Below are 24860 nucleotides of genomic sequence, written 5' to 3'. Positions count from 1 at the left end.
TGCACATTTGTGAAAACATGCTGCAAAGATATTGTAAATATGGAACAGAAGAAACCAAAGGAGTGTTGGGGTCCCAGACGGTTCCCTCATTTAATGGCTGAGTGAAACAAAGTCAAAATGAACAGAACTCGAAGGTGCTGAAAAGTCAAGGATCCTCAAAAGATCTGAGATGCCTCAGTTGCGGTGGAGTCACTGGTCGGGGTGTCAGAAGTGGGTCAGAAGTCCTCCGCTGAGCGAGCCATGGAGCTGCGTGCGACAAAGGAGAAGAGGTTAGTGACAGCGCTCCCTCTCAATTCAGGGTGGTTGTGCAGCCTCTCTGGAAGCCTTTAAGATGTCCTCAAAACACACGTGTGCCACAATGTATAAATAATTTAGATTTCATTAAATCAGTAATTCAACAGGTGGGGTGTTGGCGGGCAAAGTGACATTGTTAAGAGCTGTGCAGTAAGTCAGAGGGGCAGTTGAACTTGCAGTCTTGTCATTTTACGTAGTGTCTTTACGTTCCCCAAGGCAAGAGGTTGATTTTTCATAATTTGTTTGAGGAGGGCACTGACAGATTCAGTATGCTACGAGTCACACGGGGTATCAGCGGTCATCTATTTATATAGTGCTTTTCCTAATTATTATTGTGCATGTACATTTTAAACAGTTTGATTATAAGCAGGTTAAGTGCCATAAGGGATGGTATGTTGATTATGGGCAGAACATGAAGATTCTGCACTGGCACACAGTTCCAAGAGCAGTGAGCCCCCCAGAATCAAGCCCCTTGATAAGAATTTGACAAACAAATCAGAGCACTAAAAGTTGGAATTCATCTGTGCGAGCCACAGAGAGTTCTTGTTTCATCGTGTCCTGTGGCGCTCAAGTTGCTTTTTCTTCAATAATGAAAATATTGTTCAAAACCAGGGGGACGTTTCCAGTTGTTTTTATTGGAATCTGAAAGTTCAGTTTGGAGCAGCTGCCAGATTTTTGTTTATTTTCTAATCTCCACACAGCAGCGCTCTAATGCTTTGTCGTTAATGCACACGATCCTGGTAGATTATTATTTAAAAAGCCAAGCCAATATGTCTGTTTAATGATCAGGGGCTACAGATTGATAGTGAGGGGTCACTAAACCTGCACTGTCGCTTATGCACTTGAGTAATTATGGAAATTTCATTATAATTTTTGCCACCGTCTCAGCCCCGCCATGCATCATGCAGAATAGTAGAAAAGTTGATGGTGAATGTGGAAGCTGACCGCCAAAGGGGCCATGACGCCGGTCTGCTAACCCCCTCAAAGTCTTGTCTTGATTACCCCCTGGACCTGATCAGAGCACGCTGAACTTCTAAGATGAATTGAATATCCAAAGTGTTTGGCCACCATTAGTAACTCAGACCCTAATTACGGGGTCTCTTAAAGAGACACAGGTTAGTGAAGAAACTTCAGGTCAAAGTGTTGAGCCTGGTGAAGCCCCATGATATTAGACAGAGTGGACAGAAACAGCAAGACATGTAAGGACCTCTTGTGGGATATCAGCAGAATGAAAAGTGGCCTTTCATTCCACAAACTAATGTGCTATGCTTGTTGTTACGTGTGCCAGTGTTGTCTCTGTGGTCTCCCCACCACTATACCCTTGAATCTCATGGATTTAACAAGCTCCCTAGCATCTTTACACTGCTTTCACTAACGGGCGTCGTATTGTTTTATTCCAGTTTCATGTTTGTTTAGATTAGATTTAATCAGATCAACTTTATCAATAGCAAGGGCAAATTTAGATGAAGACAGACACGGACAGTCAATAAAAAATGTATACTGTGAAGAAACTGCAAAATTAAGTTAAAGAGTATACGTTTGGGATGGTGAGAGGAAGCACTGAATTGCATGACAGCACCCGGCACAAAAGACCCCCAGAGATGTGTTTGAGCACACCTGTTATGACTAGGATTCCCAAAGCACACTCCCAGAAATGCCTACTACGGGGGTGAATCCTCTCAAAAAAGTCCTGGCTGGATAGAAAAAGGGCCACATAGAGTCTTTAAAAAAACAATAATAATAGATTTATTAGCACAAAAAATTCTCTGTATGTACATGAAGTTCTGTTTAGCACACGTGGCAAAAAAGATGAACAAGCCTCAATACACAATCCAAAGGCGAAGTAAAAAAAAAAACAGAGCAGAATGGTAAAAAATAAGGATAAGCACAGCAAAATACACAAAAAAAAAAAAGACTTGCTGCCTCACTAGCACATTCGAAACTTCTGAACTTCTAAGATGGATTGAATATCTGAAGCGTGTCAGTTTTGGGCCAATGTTAGTAAGACCCTCCATCGGGAACTGTGAGAGACTCTCCAGATTTATAGGGTAGAGGGCACTTCCTGGCAGTGAGATTGGCTGACTTTTACTGCACTGCTTGATAAGTAAAGCGTATCTGATCCTCGTTCTGCTCTTTCATGTCCAGTAGCTGAGCAGAAGGAACAGCTGCAGAGAAGAAGTCCTGTCAGAATGATTTTGCCATGGGTGAACTTTAGTATCTGCTTCCTTTATCTCGAGATGATGAGTGGCTTCGTTGGTCTTTGGAGAAGCCCAACAGAAAGAAAATTTGCGATGTTTGAAAATGCCAAACAAAACACATTTTTGTGTCACTCTACCTTAACTCCTAGCTGTTTAGCCTCTAAATGTGATAAATAAAGAAAGAGCATGGCTTTGCCTTGGAGCACTCCTAGGAGTCTGGGAGGGATCCTTTCGTGTCTGTACCCTATGGGTTGACAGTTCTTTACTATTAAGCAAAAAGTTCTGGCAACTATTGTGATGTTTTAATATGGTAAAGCAATGGAAGAAAAATGACAGAGGTGTGCTCATTTAAATTGTCAGGGAGTGTGAGCGCTTTGTATGCTCTCAAGAATTAGAAATAAAAATACTGGCTTCTCCATTTTCAGATGGTGTTGAAAAAACAATACTTTATTTATATATACAGAATGTTTTATATTCTCAAAGTAAAGGAGACCAAAACTGTACACAGGACTCCAGACGAGACTTCACCAGTGTGTTGTAAAGCTTGAGCAGAACCTCCTTGGACTTCCAGATAGATTGATAGACATGAAAGGCACTACTGTATATGATAAATAGCCACTAAATAATTAATTCATTCAATAATTTATTGGAACATAGGCAGACAGATAAGAAGGAAAGCCACCCTCAATAGAAGATTGGTGGAAAATGCTATATAAGTGAGATAGGGTGAAAGATGGGGGTCATCAATGAGTCCCAAACCCGGGACACAACTAACACAGGCACAGTCACATATTCAAACACAGTGATTTTATTCTTTCCAGTACCTTCATGGGCCCATCTAAAATCTTCTTTATAACACAGTATGGCACACAATAAAGATTTTTCTTCCTTCTTCGTCCTACTCCTCTTCTTTCAAGGAAGTGTTGTCCTCTGCCTCCCAACTCAGACTCCCTTGGATGAGGTTAAGTGGCTTCTTTTATCTGCGACTTGGGACCCCTTCCGGTGTTCGGGCGTAGACCACTGCAAGCATTGCTGGGTGAAACAGATGTCCCTGAAAGTAGGGATGATTAATCCCGGCTGTCCCCATTGAACTCGCTAGGGTTGGCCCACGGGACTACAGGTCCCAGCATGCCCTCCTTGTGTTTGTGTGAGGATCCTAACCCAGGGATGCTGCCATCTAGTGTATTGGGGGATAAAGAATCCAAACCTTGTTTTTTCACTAAGGGTTCCTGTTCACTCCTGTCTGGAAAATCCATTTGTCCATTTTTCTTTGTTATGGCCTCCTGGCCAGGCAAGGAATTATCCTCTATCTCCTTCAGGACACTTGTCCATACATTTATGGCACTTATAATAGATAGATATGAAAGATATTTAGACAGATGAACAGAAGTATGGGAAGGAAATGCACTTTATAATGATAGATAGAGAGATGTGAAAGGTGCTATATAACACAGACAAACATGGAAGCATAATGTAATTTTATATATTTAGAAATATTTGACCTGGCCAGGGTAGGAAAAAAAAAAAGACAAAGGTCTAGATCAGGGGTGGGCAAAGTTATTCCTGGAGGGCCGCAGTGGCAATTATTTCTCAAGTAACTCTTCTGCTTCATTTTAGTTGCCTCGCTCATTAGGATTTTGAACCCTTATTGCTTATTTTAGTCTTAAACAGCTGATTTCTTGGTTTCTAGTGGCTTTTTATTAGCTAAGATTCAAATGACAAAAGAAAGCAGCATTTCTCCATTTTGCTTGTTTCAATTTACACCTGTGTGTATTGTGCACTATTTGGTTTAATTAAATACTTGGGAGGAAAGTGAAGAGAAAAAAGTGAAAGAGAGAATATTATTCATACATTTTAGACTTCATCTCATTTAGATGATATCATTAGAAAGAAATAAAAATCTAGGATATGAGAATGGCCTGACATGGCAGAGTTAAAACACTAACAAGCCATGAAATTGAATTATTGGCAAGGATTGATTTCTAATTAAGAAACTGGGTTGTTGCAAAAACCTGCAGCCACTGCGGCCCTCCAGGAATGACTTTGCCCACCCCTGGTCTAGATGGACAACTTCATAAGAAGAGAAGAACATCAGAGTGTGAGAAACAAACACCTTCCAGGTCCTCAGTTGGCTTCTTCCTTAAGTACACACCAAATCCCAGTGTCACCTGCAACCGAGAAAAGACAACTCTAGGATGCTGAGCATAAGATGCTTTTCCAGTCACCTTCCATCCAATGTCAGTGTTTTTTTTTTTACTTTTTCCCAGTTTAAGTTATGGCTTTTTCTTTGAAACTAAGGCTAGCATCCTGGAGTCACCTTTCTAAATATGAAAGGGTCAATGAACTAAAACAGAGCAAGCCCTGATTTTTTTCTATAGGTCATGGAGAAGCTGTTTTTTAAGAATGTGATACAAAGGCAGTTAACTGTCATGACTCGGGAGTCACTAATTATCCACTAGAGGGGAAAATGCAGTGAAAACCCCAACTTGAAACCCGAAGAGCTGAGAAAAATCTTTATAAAAGAAAAGCTTTATAAAAGGCTCTTCAATATGAGAAGCTCCAAAGAGCTTACTGGGATTGCCTGAAAAAGCAGGGCAATCGCAGAAAACAAAGTCCCAATACAAATCCAGAGGCGTAGTCAAACAACAGAGCAGACGTTGAAGAATCATAAAACACAGTCTCAAAACTGAATCCAAAGACGTAGTTGAGAAACGGAGCACAGGGTATATATAAATAAAATGTATTATTATTATTATTACAGCATAAAGCGCAGTAATCACAAGAACTCTCCACTATCTAGCGCATTTGAAATGAACCGCCAGGAACTACGGAAGGTCCTCCCTTAAACAGGATGGAGGGCTGGTCCTGCTGGTGATTGGCAGGTGTGCCCCGCCCCTTGGGAACCACCCACAAAACACAAGGGCCTAATCTACTTACACCTAAACACGAAAAACAATATACTTAATAAACACAACAAACATAAATACAAATAAGTGGTACAAAACAGACCAGAAACACAATTTTGAACCGCAGCCAGGGGAGAAATGCTGGCTAAAACATGACTGTAACAAGTTTCAGTGAGTACAAGTGATGAGTAACTTTTGTTTTTGCAGTTGGCAGACATTTATTCAAACTAATTTTAAGCGTCGGTGCTATTGCCTTTATAACACTATCATATATTGCTTTTGCTGATGTCCTGTGTGTAGACATTTTTTCCTTGTTATGAGTGTTTCATGAGTCAGATGTTATGTTTCAGCAGTTGTTCTAACAAACAAACAGGAGTGAAGACAATTACTCTGACTCCAGGATTATTGCTTCTGGTCTGAGACAGTTTTATCTTTATGATATCAATTAGCTATAAGTTTGCTGTAAAAATCGAGTTAGCGTGACTCAATATCGTTTACAGAGCGTTGGTTGATATATGCCTAGAAGCCATACAAGATAATCACTTTTCATCAGTAACCTCAGAGGTTAAGCGGCATTTAACTAACGTGTGCTTTATAATAAAACATCAGGGGCCACACTTCTTTGTATGTGTTACGTTAATAATATTTCACATGCCACCTCAGAAGCTAAGTATCATACCTAACATGTTACACGGTAAAACCTTAGAGACTAGGAAGCTTAACTGAATGTGTGTTACATTTTAATTCAAAGTCTAACTATTAAAGAATACTCGCCAAACATGAATATTCAGAATGTGTTTTGAGGCCGCCACTCCCGCCTGTGTCCACAGTAAAAGGGGCCAGAACATCTCGGCATTAATTGCAACGATGGCAGGCAGAAAAATCAGTTCAATAATTGGCAATTTATTAATAGTAGCAAACTCTAAATTATATCTCTCTATTATAATAAAAAAAATCCTGGGACAACACGTGACTTTTTAGCCTGGGAGGAGATGTGACTTTCTCAGGGAGATGCTTTCACGCCCCGCAAGACGAGACTTTGTGCCAAAAGATTTAATGATGCACAGGGCCAGAAATAAAAGACAAAGAGTAGATGACAAAGTAGAACGTCGTAAAGAATTCAAAAACGTTGCCACAATACACATGCCGAGCAGGTTAGAGATAATGAAAGTACTAAAATTCAAAAGTCTCAAAAAAAGGATAGTAAAGATCGCATTGGTGCAAACAAATGGCAGTTATTACTCAGTGAAATAACGGAATGGAAAAAGAGATTGAGTATATTGTTCAGCTTTAAACTTTAAATCGGAGACTTGTAGATCGTCTAAGGTGTATCTGCGAGAATTAAAAGATTTGTTGTTTGGTGAAAGTGAAATCCACATACGCGAGCGGCAGAGATGCGGAGTGTCTGGTGTGTACCCCAGGCCTGGGTTTGGCAAGCGAAGTGAACTGGGGGCTAAGCCCCTAGAACAATTACAAAATACAGTTATTAAAACAATGGCTAAATTAACAATGTAAACTCCGGAAGAAAGAAATGCTCATCCGTTTAGCTTATTTTTTGATCAATTCTGAGAGCCTGAAAGAAGTCAGCAATCAAAGCTGATCGAATGGAACTCTAAAGTTTTCAAAAGAGTTAACGCCAGTTCCAGTTGCTCCCAAGAAATACAAACCGGGGACGAAGAGCCTGACGCTTCAAATGTCATAAAACTCACAGTTTTACCCTAGGAAAGCAGCCCTGCTGGATCACCTAAATTAATATACATCAGCGATTTTCAACCTTTTTCATCTCATTTTACACAAGCTAATTATTAAAATTCTGTGGAACACCAAAAAATACGAAGGGGAGTCAAGCTAAATTTAGAAAGTGGGATTTTTTAGAAAATGGAATGAACCTTAAAAACTGATGCTGTCATTTCTAAATGGAGTCTCCACCCTTCTCAATATACTTGTGCCACCTGCCTGGAAGTGCCTGGTTTCCAGCAGTCTTGTCCTCTCAACCACTCGTAGACCTGAGTTATTGTCGCGCACTACATGCCGAGGGGTCCTACAGTCACTAGTGCAAGTTTACTGTGACTTGCTGGAGACCAACGTGAAGCCTGCTATTCGATCCAAGTGGTGGGGACTGCTGTCTCAAGGAGTCCTTTTGCTTTAAAACAATGACACACACATTGCTAAGAACACCAAGACTTATCTGAAGAAACTGAAGTTTGAAGTATTACTGCATCCTCCTTATTCCCCAGATTTGGCACCGTGTGATGTACACCTTGTTGGACCACTAAAAAAACATCTGGGTGGTCGTTGATTCAAGACAGATGAGAATGTGAAGAAAGTGGCACACGAGTGGTTGCGAGGACAAGAGAAAACCTTTTATCCTGCTGGAATCCCGGCACTGCCAGGCAGGGGGCGCAAGTGCATTGAGAAGGGTGGAGACGACATTGAGAAATGACAGCATCAGGTTTGTTAAGGTTCGTTCCATTTTCTAACTTTAGCTTGACTCCCCCTCATATATCATTTTTTGCCAATCTGACAAAAAATATCTATAATTTTGATTGATTTACAAAATAATAATAATAGTAATTACTTAACCCTTTTTGCTCCAAAGTGGCTTTTTTAAAAATATTTTTGAAACTATTTATTTATGATACTTTGTACTAAAAAATAATACTCAAACATATCAGGTGCCTTTACTTGTATTATGTGCAGGGGGTACAGTAGTAGTGCTGCCGCCAAGCAGTAAGGTGATCACAGGTTCATGACCCGGGCCCTCGCCGCTTGCTTGATGCAAAGCACTTTGAGTAGCGAGAAAAGCACTACATAAATGTAAAGAGAGTGTGTATGTGTGATCAAATTCAGCCATTGTGCAGTAGGGGATGTGCAAGACAGACAGACAGATAGATAGATAGGTGGACGTGAAAGGCACTGTATAATAGATAGATAGATATGAAAGGCACTATATAGTAGATATATAGATAGATATGAAAGGCACTATATAGTAGATAGATATATAGATAGATATGAAAGGCACTATATAACAGATGGATATGAAAGGCACTATATAATAGACAGATATGAAAGGCACTATATAATAGATATATAGATAAATATGAAAGGCACTATATAACAGATAGATATGAAAGGCACTATATAATAGATAGATATGAAAGGCACTATATAATAGATATATAGATAGATATGAAAGGCACTATATAATAGATAGATGCGAAAGGCACGATATAACAGACATAGCTATATGTGCTTTACAAGAAGACCCGTTCTTTGAAATAATTACACAGCATGGTGAATATGCATCATAAACATAATGTGCATAATTATTTTAGTAAGTGTTTATAAAAATTGATTATACAAAGTAATTTTTAGTATAGAAATTTTTAACAATTTGATACAGGTAAACTGATTATAAATGCATGCAATTATACATTTATTGCTTTAGATTTCACATATGGTGTATATTATTAAAATGATAAATCATATAAAATGGTATAAAATTTGCACCGTAGACTTCTTTTGCAGCATATTTCTTTAAAGAAGCCTTAAATAATTTGTTTTAAAAAGCCTTGCTTCACACCTGTGGACCCCTCATGGCACACTGGTTGAAAATCGCCAATATACGTAATTATTGGTTTTGCACAGATAAAATAGCAGAAACACACCCTTCTGAAAACAGCCCAGAAAATTTTACCAGAACATAACATCTCTGTGCCAGTCCAGTTGCTATGTCTCTGTCATTCCAACACATGGCACAGCACAGCTATTTGTAGTAGTAAAATGCATTGGCTATGAAGATATTACATATTCCATAGAAATTCTCAAATTAATTCTAATCATCTACAAAGATATAAACTGACTGACTGTCCATTTGGTGAAGAGGTGGAAGTCTTTAACAGCTGTGCTCCTCCTGAAGTCGGACAGTTGTCACAAGATTAACATGAGCTCAGTCTTTACCGTAGACAAACAGCAGTTTATTGCTATTTCCTTATACCACCTGCTCCAATTTCATACATGTGCTACCAAGTCCTGCACCAACCTCTGGCACACCATACACCCCTGGGCCCCTCCTACTGCAGGTTCTCTCTTCAGTCCATGCCCCCCATTTTTTTACAAATAGAAGACAAGTTACAGAAGGACACAAACTGCAACTGCTGACAAACGTCATGCGCTGTCCACAGCTTCAGCAAGTCCTTCCTGCCCTCTTTTACAGAAGACCAGTGCCATTACAACACTGAGGACATCAGACTTTTGGTTTGATGTTTCATCACATTCTTCCACTGGTTCATCTTTGTGCTTTCCGGGCTCTTTTCTTTTTCTCAATAACTTTTTAACTTGGACATTCCATCATCTCTGACTACGTTGTCCATTCCATTTCATTTGAGGACCAGACGAACACATACGCAGTATTAGCAGCTCCTTATCTGTGGTGTCTGTGGGGGGTCCCACAACAGGGTGCCTGTGTATTCAGAATTCATATTCAACTTTATCATTATATAATTAGACTCCCCCAATCCCCCCGACCCCACTACCACCTTCACTTGCCTTTTTATTTGAGGACGGGTGGTCCACATGTTGAACTTGTCACAATTAACCGAGATCAAATCATTGCAATCTGTCAAAACTTATCATCCAAAAGTTTGTTTAGAAATCCACAAGGTGACAACAGCTAGAAAGCTAAAGGGGATTGCACTTGTTAAGGTGCCATTACTGAGAGACCCCCTAATGGAGCCACTGCCCACTGAGGTCAAACCTTTATCATTCATTTCAAAAGATGACAGGAAAGATAGTGATTCTCATAGATAAAAATATTTTATTTTGCCATGAAATTGAGTAACAGAAATGACACATACCTTAAGAAATGTAAAATAGCATACTTTCTCTGTCTCGTTTACATCCCCCTTAATAAAAGGAGAAGAGTCTTGTCTGTCCGTGAGACTGTCTGGTTGTTATGTCTCTGTCATCCCAGCAGATGCCTTTCAAAATGCATTGCATGTGTCATATTAGTACATACAGTACACAGGCTTGTGCGCCATCTGTTGGAATGAAAACTGCAATGCATGTTATTACAACATGCATCACAAAACACATTCCAGTAGATGGTGCATTGCAGACATTAATGCTGAGGTCGACGTTGATTATTTCGATTTCAGCCCATGTTAAGATGGTGAGCACAGCTAGTCTTCAATTAAAAGGAACTGGTTAATTGTAATGGTGCATTTAAGAGTTAAACAGTATGACAGGATACAAAAATCTATATAGTTTTCTATTGAAGGACTTCCTTTCCTCAAAACGCTTATAATTTATATCACATAAGCATTTCCACTAACCTATCACATTGGGTTGCAGTGCAGAGCAGCTTCCCCACGGTCGACACAAAATGGCCATTTTTGGCTGAATTTGTCTTGTGTGCCCGTGATTCCGGATTGGTTGCTCTAACCCGTCAAAGTGCCCGATTGGGTCCCTTTGGTTTTAGGACAGGGTACTCACTTTATCTTTACAGTCCTCCCGTGGCTTGACAGACATGGTGAAGTGAAGGGGCCTCAGGGTCAGGGAGTAGGTGCAGTCCAGAGTGAGCTTATCTGCTGGGTTGGCTTCAAAAGTGCACTGGTGCAGGAGGATGGCAGTGAAGAGGAAGACCTGCAACTTAGCAATCTGGTCCCCGATGCATCTCCGCTTTCCTATGGAAAAGATCATCACGCTGTTGGTGAGGTCCCGATCGATGGCCCCTTCGTCATCCAAGAATCTACTGGGGTCAAAGACTTCAGGGTTCTTCCATTTGCTCTCGTCGTGATTCACCGACCATTGGTTTATAAACACGACTGTGTCCTTGGGGATGTGCAGGCCGTCTATCATGACGTCACAGGTGGTGCAGTGAGGGATGGTCACGGGCACAAAGCTGGTGAAGCGCATGGTCTCAAATATGAACGCTTCCAGGTAGGCCAGTTTGCTCTTGTCCTCGAAGGTGGGCAGCCTGTCCCTGCCCACCTCTGCGTCGATCAGACGTTGCAGCTTCACTTGAATGTGGGGGTACTTGATCAAAAGCAGAAGGATCCAATGCAGAGAAGCAGAAATGGTGTCCTGTCCGGCCCCGAGAAGATCGTTGACGGTGCCTTCGACGTGTTCCTTCGTAAGGCCGTCCTCCGCTCTCGTGCCATGCTCTATCACGCTGATAATTGCATCGCTCATGTCTCGTGTGACCTCGGGGTTGAAAGTTTGCCGATGCTGAATGATCTTATCTTTGACAAATTCAAAGAACTCGCGGTTTAAATCCTTGAAGTCTTTGTAAATTCTGCGGATGGGGTTGGGGAAGGCCTGCAGCCAAGGCATGGTGTCCACTAGGCTTCCGGCGCTGACCGTCTCACCAAACCTGTTGACTTTGCCCAAGAGGGCTTTGAACTCCATGTCTTCGTGACAGTAGCGCTTTCCAAAGCATAATGCGCAGATGACATTGGCAGCGGCCACAGTTAGCTCGTGGGTTGGCTCAAAGTAGCCATGTTTTCTGGTCTGGTGGATGAAGGTTTGGATCAGCTCCAAAGCCTCTTCCATGACGTGCGCCTCAAAACGTTTCTTGGTCTGGCTGTTTGCAGTAGAGAACGTTCTGATGGACGACAGGGCGATGCGCCGATGTTTCTTCCATACCGTATTGTAACTCCCAAAGACCATGCTCTTACCACCCGAGACCAACTGGAAAGAGGTGAAGTTGGGTCTTCCGGCAAACTCTGCCCCATACCTAATGAGAGCTTGCCTGATGATGGCATCTCCGTTAAGGACCACCACTTCACTGCTGCCCAGCCTCAACTGGAACACGTTGCCATATTTTTTAGCCAGCCTGGAGAAAGTTAAGTGGGGCAGGCTCCCCAGCTGCATGGCATTGCCCACCACAGGCCAGGCGAAGGGGCCTGGGAGACGTCTGTTCTGCCTGAGGTTCCGTACCCACAAGCAAGCTTCCAGAAAGATGAGGAATAAAAAGGAGGCAAGGAGTGCGGGCTGCACATGCACACCCCACTCTCTGGGACCACCGCCACGGTTGGCTCCCAAGTCTGATCCATACAGTGCCATGCTCAAGAGTCCTTGCTTTCTTTAAGGGAGAAGAAGAAAAATGATGTAGCCTGGTCACCAGTTCTCTAGTGTTTTGTTTTCGGAATGTGGCAGTGTGTCGTCCACCTTAAGAGGAGAACTGAATGAAAGCTGACTTGAAGTTCGATCTGCTCGTCACACCCTCGGTGTCCTGCTGTCAAGTGCAAATCGCCTCAAGCCCATACCTCACATGAACGAGGTCGGCCGGACCCTCACTGGACTCGATAGCCTCTGAGAGCTTCCCCGAGCGCCACTCTCGTTTATATATGTGGACTCTGGCGAGGCTGCCCACCCCCTCCCCCCATGTGCTACCCCGCGTGCTCGCGCCGTCCTCCTCGCCACCCCCCAACCTTGCGGTAGCCTGGCGCCCCCCACCTCCCTCCCCTCCCCCGAGCGAACTTGGGCTTCTTGGCTCCAGTCGGCTCCTCTGGGACCGGCAGTCTGGTGCAGGAGCCGCCACGCAGAGCACGAGAGCAGAGAGGCGCCCGTTAAAAGCCGCTGATCGGGAAAGGAGCGGACGACTGGCTTTACGGTGAGTGCGGAGACGAGCGGGGCTGCACGGGCGGCTGACCTGCTGCTCTCGTCGGAAATCGAGGGCTGATTTACAGTTTGGGGGCAGGCGGAATAGCGCGTTAATATTGTTAGGGAAAAGATCTGAGCGGCGGGACGCGGTGTAAGGCGCTACATGGCGCGTCTCCATCTGTTATGCTTCTCGTTGTCGCCCCCCACCCCCAAGACTCCAGCAGCTTCTGTACTCAGCCAACCACCGGTTAACCCGAAATATCTGATAACCGGCCACCTGCGCACTTTGCGCAGCGCATTTCAGAACGGGGTTCGGCCCCTGGGGGGAGAAGTGGAGACGAAGGTGAGCATTAATTACCATCACCATCATAAGAGTGTGTGGCGTGGTAGTGGCTTTGGACCTCAAACCCTGAGGCTGTGGGATCAAATCACTCTAGTGAGCCTCTGTGCTCCAAACTATAGAAACTGAACCCGTTTAAATGGTGTAAGTTGCCTTGGATAAAGGCGCTAGCCAAATAATAATAATAGTAACAGTAGTAACATTGTATGTATATAGCGCGTTTACGTTACGCTATAGGGATAAGGTGTCGTTCAGTTTACTCGCTGCTTACCTTAAAGCAGAAAGATAAAGTGAACCTTGACGACACGCTGAACAAATTGAAATGTTACTAAAGATGGGAAGTAACCCGTCTAAATAAACGTGAACTGGTCACCTAACTTGCAAGGCGCTATATCGAATTTAAAAATGATGACCCCCATAGATAAAATAGTTTATTTTGGCATGAAATCGATTAAGAAAAATGACACATACCTTAAGAAATATAAAATGTAAAATTACTTTGTAGTGCAGTTCGGTTGTCGATTTTCTGTATAAAGTGCGTCTTTTCGTTCTCAAAGTTTGATATTCTGGTTAGCTTTGTATAAGAACCCTTTAGATCCCTCTCCCCGTGAAAGGCGCTACAATATTCATCCAGTGCTTGTTATTAAACGTTGCTGCTTTTTAAAATGCCCCTTATAGTTCCAGCCCTTAAACTTGCATGATATTTTTATGGAGATCATAGCCGAAGACTTATGCTTGAAATCATGCTGGCAGGGAAATTCGATAAATAATATATTAGGTGTTTCAGTTCAATTCAGTTTATTTTTATATAGCGCTACTCGTATAGTGCAGGCAAAGAGGGCTGAATCAAGTCCACTGGGAAAGTGCCAAAGCAGTGTTACAGCGAACTAAATATATAGCGAATTGGCATAAAGGTGTGTATAAACAGAGTGTGATAAGTAACTTAATTTCTATAGGGAGCGAAGAATGACGTGCAAGCCTTATAATTAACCGTGTCTTAAAAGCCGTTAGTTGTATAACGCGTTTCTTATATTGGGCGTAGTCACAAGAACGACGTGTAATACTTATACTTATATATATAAACTAACAGTTATTTATGAAATGTTTATATATATATATATATATATATATATATATATTATATATATATATATATAATATATATATATATATATCGCTTTTCTACAGAGAGCATTCACAACAACGGCGAATTAACCTTAAAATTAAACGCGTGTTAAACAAACTTAGTTTATATAGCGTATTTATATAATCTGCCTAGTGACAAGAAAGGCTTGGAAGCTTTTTAATTAAACGTATTAAATAAACGTTAATTTATATTGCGCCTTTCAGTAGGGAGAGTAGTCAGAACAATAACGTTCAATCCACTCTTTTAAACGTGTGTAAAAAACAAACGGTTACTCCATATAGCGCCTACTTTAGTGAGTGCAGTCACAGCCATCTCTGTAGGTGTGTGTTGTTCAGTCGGTGCACGAGCACGTTTGGTGACTTTTTAAAGTTTCTCAGGAGGTGCGGATTAAATTGGCAACCTCGTGTTACATTTAAGCTTATTTAGCAGAGGTAATCGTGAAAGGCAATGTATAAATAAGCTAGTAAATAAAGGCCAGTCCTCCTGCGCTTGTTTTTATACCTAGTCGCGTAGTCGCAAGTGTTGTTTGATGGCACCCACCGCCAAACCCTTTACATAAAATTGAGAGCATCCCTCCCCACGCTCTCGTTCTTGTGTCCACTTATAATGGATTTCGGTTACGGTGCTTTATAAAGCGCCTTGCTGTGGGGCTCGCTCTGAAAGGATCTCAATAAAAGAGCTATCAGCCATTTCACGTTGTGAGTTAAGCTTTTTCTTAATAGATTGCCTTAAAGCTTCCAAAGTTATTCAGAAGCGCATAACTCTCGCATGGGTAAATAACTCGATGAACGAATCGAAGTAGTATAGTATGAACGATATAAAGGCATCAAAAACTAATTAGAGCATTGTGAATGTGCCATTTGAAAGACTGTTTTGAGCGCAGTGAGTAAATAAGGAGAAAGTGAACACCTGAAGTCTTACGGTGTAACTGTGACGTCCGGTTTATCGCACGTTTACACCATAAGTGTTCAAATGGGACAATCGATGAGTAAATGCGGTACAGTATTTGATTTTCAAGAAAGTCTCCTGTGCAAGCAGCTCAGACCCAAATCCTTATCGATTCTTGTGCGATCCGCGTGTTTCACCGTTGGAGCGTTGCAAGCTGACGAGCCCGTGCCAGATGCTCTTGTTAATAGCAAACCCTGAGGAATGCCGACAGAAAGCCCCCCTTAGCCGCCAAGTTCATTGTTACCAACCCTGTTGTCAGCACCTTTTGGTTTACGCGAAAATTGACTCCGCGTGCACGAAACACTCGTAACGGGACAAACGCCAGTGCTCCGGGATTTAAAGAGCGGCGATGAGCCCGGGGGTGTGCGGCACGAAATGGATTTAAGGCGGCGGAGAAATTCCAGTCAACTTGTGCGTGCCGAGGCGCAGTCCAAATTACACCAAATGACTTCACTTGACTCATTTGGAGCAGTTAACGAGAAGAGGTAAGCCGAATGAAGGGGGACACGTGCACAGGGTGCAATAAAATCGGACAGAACACCGTGCATCTATCTATCTATGCATTACACATGTATTTTATTTAGTACATTTGGGAAATATATAAACTCATTACATACTGCATTTCATATATGTCAGTCTGAAACACCTCACATATCTGTCACTGAAAACACCTTTCCAGCTCACCATAGTTCACTTCACAGTGTCTTTTCTATGTAAGATGTAGTGCCTTTCATATCTGTTCTGTTTAGTTTGATATATACCATTATATAGCGCCTTTCATATTTATGATCCATTGTTATGTATTGCCTTTGATATAAATATATTATGCCTTTCCATCTATCCATATTTACTGGTGTATTTCATATTTATCACATAGCACCTTTTGTATCTATTTTGTTTAGTGCGTTTGATAAATACAATTATGTAGGACTGTTCATATTTATCATTATTTTTTAATGTATTTATCACACACTATATTATGTCTTTCCATCTATGTTTCATTTTATAGCGCCTTTCCTATTTATCAAATAGTACACTTCATGTCGGTTTTATTTAGTGCGCTTGATGAATATCACAGTGTAGGACCTTTCATAATTATCGATCTATCAATATGTAGTGAATCTTATATCTATGTTGTTCGTTTCCATATACAGTATCTATATTTCACAATGCCTTGCCTATCTTTCAAAATGTAAATAAAGGGTTTAGAATGTACGAACGAACTTGGCTAAGGGACTGCTTAGCCATTTTCATATTCATATCCTGCCAGTTTGGTAATAAACTCCTATAGTTGTTCCAAGAAATTGTGACGGTACCAACGAGCGAAAGTCGGTTTGGCGTCTGTAAGTGTAGGCGGGTATGCTGAACACACCAAAGCGCGCAGGAATGACAGGCACTGCATAGGGCACCATATCAGAGACAGCACGAGCTCGGCCACGTTTAGGCTGTTCTGTTCAATGACAGGCACTATATAAGGCACTAGACAAGAGACAACTGTTCTCTTTGATCTAAAGCACACTTTCTGTCTGACATTACATTGTACCCATCCCGGTCTGTGGACTGCTTTCTGAGCGACCCTGATCCTGAAAGGTCGGGTTAGAAATGTCCGGAGCATCTCAGTCTGAAATGATCTGATTTAAGAATGGAGAACTGAGCAGTTGGGTGCAGCGTTCCGAAAGGTTTGGGTCGATGTTTCAGTTTATTTTTAACTAACGTCATTTTCACTGTTATGCCGGTTCATCTACATTAAACTCATCCTCCACGTTGTGATGTACTCGCTGGAGTTACATTTGAAGACAGGGTCGGGATGGAGACACCAAACAGATGAGGCCTTAGCACAGACAAGTAATAAGTAGTGTGGGGACTTTGGAAGCCAGAAGATTGAAATCGTCTTTCCATGCAGTCCTTGTCACTGAGCGCAAGCAGCCTTGTCTTTAACCGCAGACCCCCCAGTCGGGCAGAGGTGACGGCGCACGAAAGTAATGAAGAGCGGCAGAGTGCGTGCAAATCCTGTTTATGGCGGCTTCCGATCGGACAAAAAGCCCCCAAGAATCACGATGTCTTAACAGCGCGCATTCGCGCATCTTTTCGCGTCACATTAATGAATGACATTCAGCATAAAAGGCGTATAAATCCGTTAGTGTTAATGGTCTGGGGGCCCTTATGTGCTGCTCATTCTGTGTGGCGCTCGCTGCTTCTCCCTGTATGGATGCCGGGAGCGATGTGTCATCTCTTCTGAGCAAAACCTGCGTGCGCATTACACAGGATATTAAAGACAGCGACCCCTCTAGGAAGTGAGTGTCATCGCAGTCGTGTTCACCAACAGGAAGTGCGTCACGTCATTTAATGGACTTCTTCTGCTGATGCGTGTCTGTATTCCGTGCTCTCTTTGGTGGTTCTTCTTTTCAAAATTGAATTTTCAACTGCTAACGCAGTCTTCTATTGTAATTTCTGGGAAGGAAAATTTGTGATGTGAATTGTAATTTGATCAGATGAGTTAACCCTCTTGTCTCGTTTCCTTTAAGCGGCATCGCCCCAGCTTCTTTCCAGCTCTGCTTTCATTCTTTTAGGTTACCAGAGATATACGAGGACCCAACCCAGAAAATCCCGTAGGGGTGACACTGAGTGGCTTCGTACCGTGTAGTGCCTTTCCATAAAATCTATAAAAACAGATAAGATACTACAAAAATATATAAAATACAGTATGTCATTTATTCATTTTCCAATCCCAGGTATCAGGAGCAGGTTCTCTGTTTTTTCTTTATAACATTTATAAAACAGATGTACGATGCATCCAATTTGTTTTCTATGTAACATTTAGAAAAATGGCAATAATGCTAAATAAAATGTATAAACGCATTATGCCTAATTTTAGGTTAAACGTTATAAATTAGACAGCTAAAATGCTCAATGAAGTCAAGTAAAATGCATCATCTCATTCATTTATTGATTCATTCATTTTTCCAAACCTGTTCATCCCAGTTAGGCTCACATTCCTTTATATTATCTATGTAAAATAGATCCATCCATCCATCCATTATCCAACCTGCTATACCCTAACTACAGGGTCACGGGGGTCTGCCGGAGCCAATCCCAGCCAACACAGGGCGCAAGGCAGGAACACATCCCGGGCAGGGCACCAGCCCACAGCAGGGTACACACACACCCACACACCAAGCACACACCAGGGACAATTTTAGGATCTTTTGTTGCACCCTGTATTTCAAGACGTTAGCCACTGGAGGGCGCACTGCTGTATCTTCTCTAGGTCGTAGCTTCCACGCATACTGGGAATGGGGTGTTTAAAGGATGGAAGTCTTCCACGAGTCTTTGGTCCTCATCATTTTTTATTTCATTTTTTCCCTTTGTAGCATTTTAAGGACACAAGAAGAGGACGTCAACTGGTGGGGTTTATATTGACTTAGAACTGTTATGGTCTCAGCAAGAAGGGTGTTTTTGAGATTGACTTTTATGATCCTGTGATTTCATGTATTTATTTTTTTTCCCTGCAGCTTGAACACCCACAGTGTGCAGTTTGCTTCAGAAAAGATTTATTTGGGTGTCTTTGGTCATCAGTAGCCCAACATCAGAATGAGAATCCGTTTTATTTGCCAGTCCTTATTGTACAATAATTTAACTTGGTAGCTTTGGAGCTGCTTATAAACCGAGCACATCACTTACAATTAACGTAAATTAAGCAACTTAAACTATAAACATTTGCAGAATATACAATGTATAAAGGGGAATATGTGTGTCGGTCTGGAGGCTTGCTGTGTGAGCTGTGCCTGTTCTCCCCTTGGACTCGGATGTGAGTGTGGATTGGCACCTTGTATTGTCTACATAGGCTCTGCACCCCTGCAATCTTAAATTGGATTAAGATGCCCTATCCAAGATGGATAGATGGACTTCTTTCTCTTTGTGTCTCTTTGCTAAAAATCTGCACTCTCTTGCTCTTCTAAAGGTAAACTGATTGATCTCAAAAAGAGTCCTGTCATCTCTTTTTAGGCAAAATACTGTAAGTATCCCGTTGTGTTTGTGGTGGCAGAGATCAGGGTTCAGCCTTTCTCTGGCCTTTGCATGTTCTCTTGGTGCTTGTGTGGGATTTTGCCAGTCACTGCAGTTTTAGTTTCCTGTTAATTTTTGTAGAATAATATTACTTCTTAATGTAGTAGATCACACATTTCCAAAATTGGCAGTCGAAAAGTGCTTTAGCCTGGACATTGGAGCATCTGGAGCACTGAGAAGGGTCTGGCTTTAGACCACTAGAGGCAGACCCCTCTGTGTCTACCCCACAGTAAGTATTTTTAAAATGTATAATGCACACTTCACTTTAGAACACAATTTCATGTAGCAAATTAATAGATGCCACGACTGTGAAGAAATGATTTGAATAACACAGAACATATCCTTGGAGTGTATTATTGGTTTCTTTGTTGTTTCAGGAGGGTGACGTGCAAAAACAGATAACTCTGGTGAGCTGACGAGATTACACACATAGCTGTTCTTATTGAGCAGTAAAGAGTAGCTGGAGAGGAGGTTTGCTATTACTTATTATTCCTGTTCTTTCCATTACTGGCTGAAGTGGCTCCTCACTCACAAGAGGAAAGCGCTTTGAGTAGTGAGAGTAACGCTATAGAAATGTAAAGAATTATTATTATTATTAATGTGCACCACACCCAAAGGGCTTGAACAGGACAAAGTATAGTTAGATGTATTTGCCAAAGTTCAAAGTTACAGAAGAACCTTCTTAACCCAACTGTATGAAGTTCTCAAATAAGGGACTTGTGAAATTCCATGAAGTACCGGGCCAGAGTGACATCAGAAATGGTGAACATTCTGAAGCATCAGACACTGAGGGTGTACCATAATGTTGTGTACACTCTGCATTTACGTTAAGAACCACACAGTACAGAGTGAAAGGGTTTATGCATAACATGTACGTTCTAGTGATGTGAACTCTTCCATTGTTAAGGTCCATTTGGGAATTCATGTAACTAGAGGGGCATTCCTACATTTGTTCTTTGATTAGGAAGTGAGGTAAAGGGGGTGTAATATAATTTCTGGTAATTACAGGACAGAATAACAACTGTAAGTATCCATATATTAACTCTTTAAACTCGGCCTAATGTGTATCCACTTGCTGCTACTTGGATCTAACTGGCTATAACTTCATCATCCTTCAATAATTACTCCTGTTCTACCTCTCAAAATAAACGTCAGACACTTCACTTTCACAATTTTTACAGTTGAAGGGTTACTTATGTTGTACAAATACAGTGGTGTGAAAAACTATTTGCCCCCTTCCTGATTTCTTATTCTTTTGCATGTTTGTCACACAAAATGTTCCTGATCATCAAACACATTTAACCATTAGTCAAATATAACACAAGTAAACACAAAATGCAGTTTTTAAATGATGGTTTTTATTATTTAGGGAGAAAAAAAAATCCAAACCTACATGGCCCTGTGTGAAAAGTAATTGCCCCCTGAACCTAATAACTGGTTGGGCCACCCTTAGCAGCAATAACTGCAATCAAGCGTTTGCGATAACTTGCAATGAGTCTTTTACTGCGCTCTGGAGGAATTTTGGCCCACTCATCTTTGCAGAATTGTCGTAATTCAGCTTTATTTGAAGGTTTTCTAGCATGAACCGCCTTTTTAAGGTCATGCCATAGCATCTCAATTGGATTCAGGTCAGGACTTTGACTAGGCCACTCCAAAGTCTTCATTTTGTTTTCTTCAGCCATTCAGAGGTGGATTTGCTGGTGTGTTTTGGGTCATTGTCCTGTTGCAGCACCCAAGATCGCTTCAGCTTGAGTTGTCGAACAGATGGCCGGACATTCTCCTTCAGGATTTTTTGGTAGACAGTAGAATTCATGGTTCCATCTATCACAGCAAGCCTTCCAGGTCCTAAAGCAGCAAAACAACCCCAGACCATCACACTACCACCATCATATTTTACTGTTGGTATGATGTTCTTTTTCTGAAATGCTGTGTTCCTTTTACGCCAGATGTAACGGACATTTGCCTTCCAAAAGTTCAACTTTTGTCTCATCAGTCCACAAGGTATTTTCCCAAAAGTCTTGGCAATCATTGAGATGTTTCTTAGCAAAATTGAGACGAGCCCTAATGTTCTTTTTGCTTAACAGTGGTTTGCGTCTTGGAAATCTGCCATGCAGGCCGTTTTGCCCAGTCTCTTTCTTATGGTGGAGTCGTGAACACTGACCTTAATTGAGGCAAGTGAGGCCTGCAGTTCTTTAGACGTTGTCCTGGGGTCTTTTGTGACCTCTCGGATGAGTCATCTCTGCGCTCTTGGGGTAATTTTGGTCGGCCGGCCACTCCTGGGAAGGTTCACCACTGTTCCATGTTTTGCCATTTGTGGATAATGGCTCTCACTGTGGTTCGCTGGAGTCCCAAAGCTTTAGAAATGGTTTTATAACCTTTACCAGACTGATAGATCTCAATTACTTCTGTTCTCATTTGTTCCTGAATTTCTTTGGACCTTGGCATGATGTCTAGCTTTTGAGGTGCTTTTGGTCCACTTCTCTGTGTCAGGCAGCTCCTATTTAAGTGATTTCTTGATTGAAACAGGTGTGGCAGTAATCAGGCCTGGGGGTGGCTACGGAAATTGAACTCAGGTGTGATACACCACAGTTAGGTGATTTTTTAACAAGGGGGCAATTACTTTTTCACACAGGGCCATGTAGGTTTGGATTTTTTTCTCCTAAATAATAAAACCATCATTTAAAAACTGCATTTTGTGTTTACTTGTGTTATATTTGACTAATGGTTAAATGTGTTTGATGATCAGAAACATTTTGTGTGACAAACATGCAAAAGAATAAGAAATCAGGAAGGGGGCAAATAGTTTTTCACACCACTGTATGTTACTGCAGAATAAGCTGCAAAATGCAGTAACGTTTTTACGAAGAAAATGCACTTTCAACATTCTTCTTATTTTTATTTTATTTTTATTATTTTTATTTTTGGAATAATCCTACTAACGCTATAAAAATGTAAATGAATGTGTCAGGAACAACCAGTAAAAAAATGTTCTGTAATATGTCTAGTACAGTTTACTGTTTAGAAGCAGTACAAACAACATGTCTTCAAGTAATTACCCATATCCATTATTGTAAGCCCTGGCCCATGTATCATTTAGAAGGGCAGATCGTACTGTGTACACGGATGTTTATATTGTGTTATGTTTTTTATAAGAATTAAGTTGACTGGCAAGCCTTGTGGGGCTGAGTGGCTTGTTCTCTTCTGGGCTGTTCTAATGTTCTACAAATTACAATATACGAAGAGATGCAAGATTCAAAAACATCTCTCTATTATAAAAGAAAATCTTGAGATGAGACAAGACTATTCCCAAGGGATTTCTTTAAGTCCTGCCCTCCTCTCAACCATTTCAGGTTAACGGCCCACGCCCTCGGTCCTCTCACCTCTCATTCGTGTGAATGCTTTTGTCAGACACAGTTCCTGCGCTCTCAGCTCTTATAAATTGTTACAATCAAATTATTTAAATGCGTATCAATAGACTCTGCTGAAACAGTTGGTGGTGATTGTGCAGAAGATGAAAACATCAACTTACAATATCTTGAAGAATATCTACAACTGTTAACACCGTCTGGTCTTCCACCGGCCGAATTACTGTTGAAAGAAGGATGTATCGAGTGATGGGCTGTGCCATAAAACAAGATTAGTTGTATTTAAAATTGGTTGAACAATTCTGACATGTAAAATTTTAACAGGCGACAACAAAGGTAATGTAGTACATCTTCTGTGGATAACATTAGACACCAAAGAGATCTTGATATGCCATTTGTATTAAAACATTTACAGTTTCCCGTTAGAATAGCTTTTGCTATGACAATTAACAAATCACAGACACAAACATTCGAAAAAGTCGGTTTATTTATTAGAGAGAAAGAAATGAAATTCACTCACAGGCAGTTATAGGTTTCATTGTCACGATGAAAGTCCAAACACAGAATCAAAATTCAATGCGATATTGATGAAAAGTTAATTCCAAGTATTATTTTTACTGAAGTTTTACAGTAAAAGTGTAAGTGCAAAAAGTATTTGCATGTTAATTTCAAAGCAAAACAGAACGAAAATGTATAACACAATGAATACCTCTAATGCAACATGAAACATAATTTTATTTCACTTTTTTGTGTTTTACTATTTTTTACTATGGTTAATTACTCGCTGTGATGTAAAATAGTTAGTTCTATTATGCATATGTAACAATTCCCGTGAAAATGACAACCTGTTTAAATTGTACATCTGCATCCCTATACGCGAGCGGCAGAACCACAAAGAGTCTAGCACAGGGGTCCTCAATCACGGTCCTGGAGAGCCGCAGTGGCTGCAGGTTTTTGCTCCAACCCAGTTGCTTAATAAAAAGCACTTATTGCTAAAGTAACACTTCTGCTTCACTTTAGTGATTTTGAGCCCTTATTGCTTAATTTTGTCTTAAACAGCTATTTTAATTGCTCCTTATTATCAATAACATGCAAATGACAAGAGAGAGCAGCATTTCTCCATTTAGCTTATTTACATTTACACCTGTGTGTATTTATCTGCACTAGTGGGTTTAATTAAATACTTGGAAGAAAAATGAAGAGAAAAAAGTGAAGGACTGAGAATTACTCGTCCATTTTAGCCTTCAAATCATTTGCATGATAGAAAGGGAAAGAAAATCTAGGATATGAGAATGACCTGACATAGCAGAGTTAATTTAATTTCATAGCTTGTTAGTGCTTTATTGGCAAGAATTGCTTTCTAATTAAGCAACAAGGTCAGAACAAAAACCTGCAGCCACTGCGGCTCTCCAGGACTGGGATTGAGGACCCCTGGTCTAGCGTGTAGTGCAGGCTCGGAGGTTGGTGAGCAAAGTGAGCAGGGGGCAAAGCCCCCTAGTCTTTACAAAAAAAAATCTAGAAATAGAAAGTAGGAAACATACAACGTGAAAAGTGGTGTTGTGTTATTTAAAAGCTGATATACAAATCTCTTTGAGTAGATCAATACGTACTTTATTAGGACAGTGAGAGAAGCCATGGGGGCAGGTGTGGCTCTGGTGCAGCAATCTGGCCATCTTAGTGGAAGAAAGAAAACATTGCAGCATGATATGCAATGATGGCAATTTTCATGGCAAAATGCTGTACTTTAATTGTAATGGGGAGTAAATAAATGATTTTATGCTGGTTTTCTATTTGATTTTGCAATATTGTGTGGTCCAGCCAGCAGGTCCAAAACAAAGGGGTTAATATAACAGCAACAGTTAACCATCTGAGATAATCATAGACACATTTTTGCCAATGTCCCTGATGTTTTCATCCAAATTTCCAGTGATATTAAAGGAATGGAAGTACTAATGGACGCTAATCTGTATCCACGATTATGACACAGCAAAT

The 24860-nt window shown here is 41.1% G+C and overlaps 1 protein-coding gene and 1 long non-coding RNA gene across 3 annotated transcripts in view; one reads left to right on the top strand and one right to left on the bottom strand.

Annotated features, from left to right (window-relative positions):
* Positions 1-10191: 10191 nt before the first annotated feature.
* LOC120518594 (cytochrome P450 1B1) lies at positions 10192-12723 on the bottom strand. Its single transcript, XM_039741467.1, has one exon. It carries the CDS (start codon positions 12461-12463, stop codon positions 10874-10876), a length of 1590 nt encoding a protein of 529 aa, XP_039597401.1. The 5' UTR covers positions 12464-12723; the 3' UTR covers positions 10192-10873.
* A 209-nt stretch (positions 12724-12932) lies between these two features.
* The window catches only part of LOC120518835, a 40981-nt gene continuing 29053 nt past the window's right edge, over positions 12933-24860 (top strand). For both annotated transcript variants that reach the window (XR_005631309.1, XR_005631308.1), the window contains exon 1: positions 12933-13013. This is a non-coding gene — a long non-coding RNA (uncharacterized LOC120518835). The remainder of the gene's footprint in view (positions 13014-24860) is intronic.

This window comes from Polypterus senegalus, chromosome 18 (genome assembly GCF_016835505.1).
Source record: "Polypterus senegalus isolate Bchr_013 chromosome 18, ASM1683550v1, whole genome shotgun sequence".
Lineage (NCBI taxonomy): Eukaryota > Metazoa > Chordata > Cladistia > Polypteriformes > Polypteridae > Polypterus > Polypterus senegalus.
This window is presented reverse-complemented; position numbering and strand designations above follow the sequence as displayed.

Coding starts and splice junctions, on each gene's coding strand:
- LOC120518594 (XM_039741467.1), bottom strand. CDS start 12,463: ATGGCACTGTATGGATCAGACTTGGGAGCCAACCGTGGCGGTGGTCCC.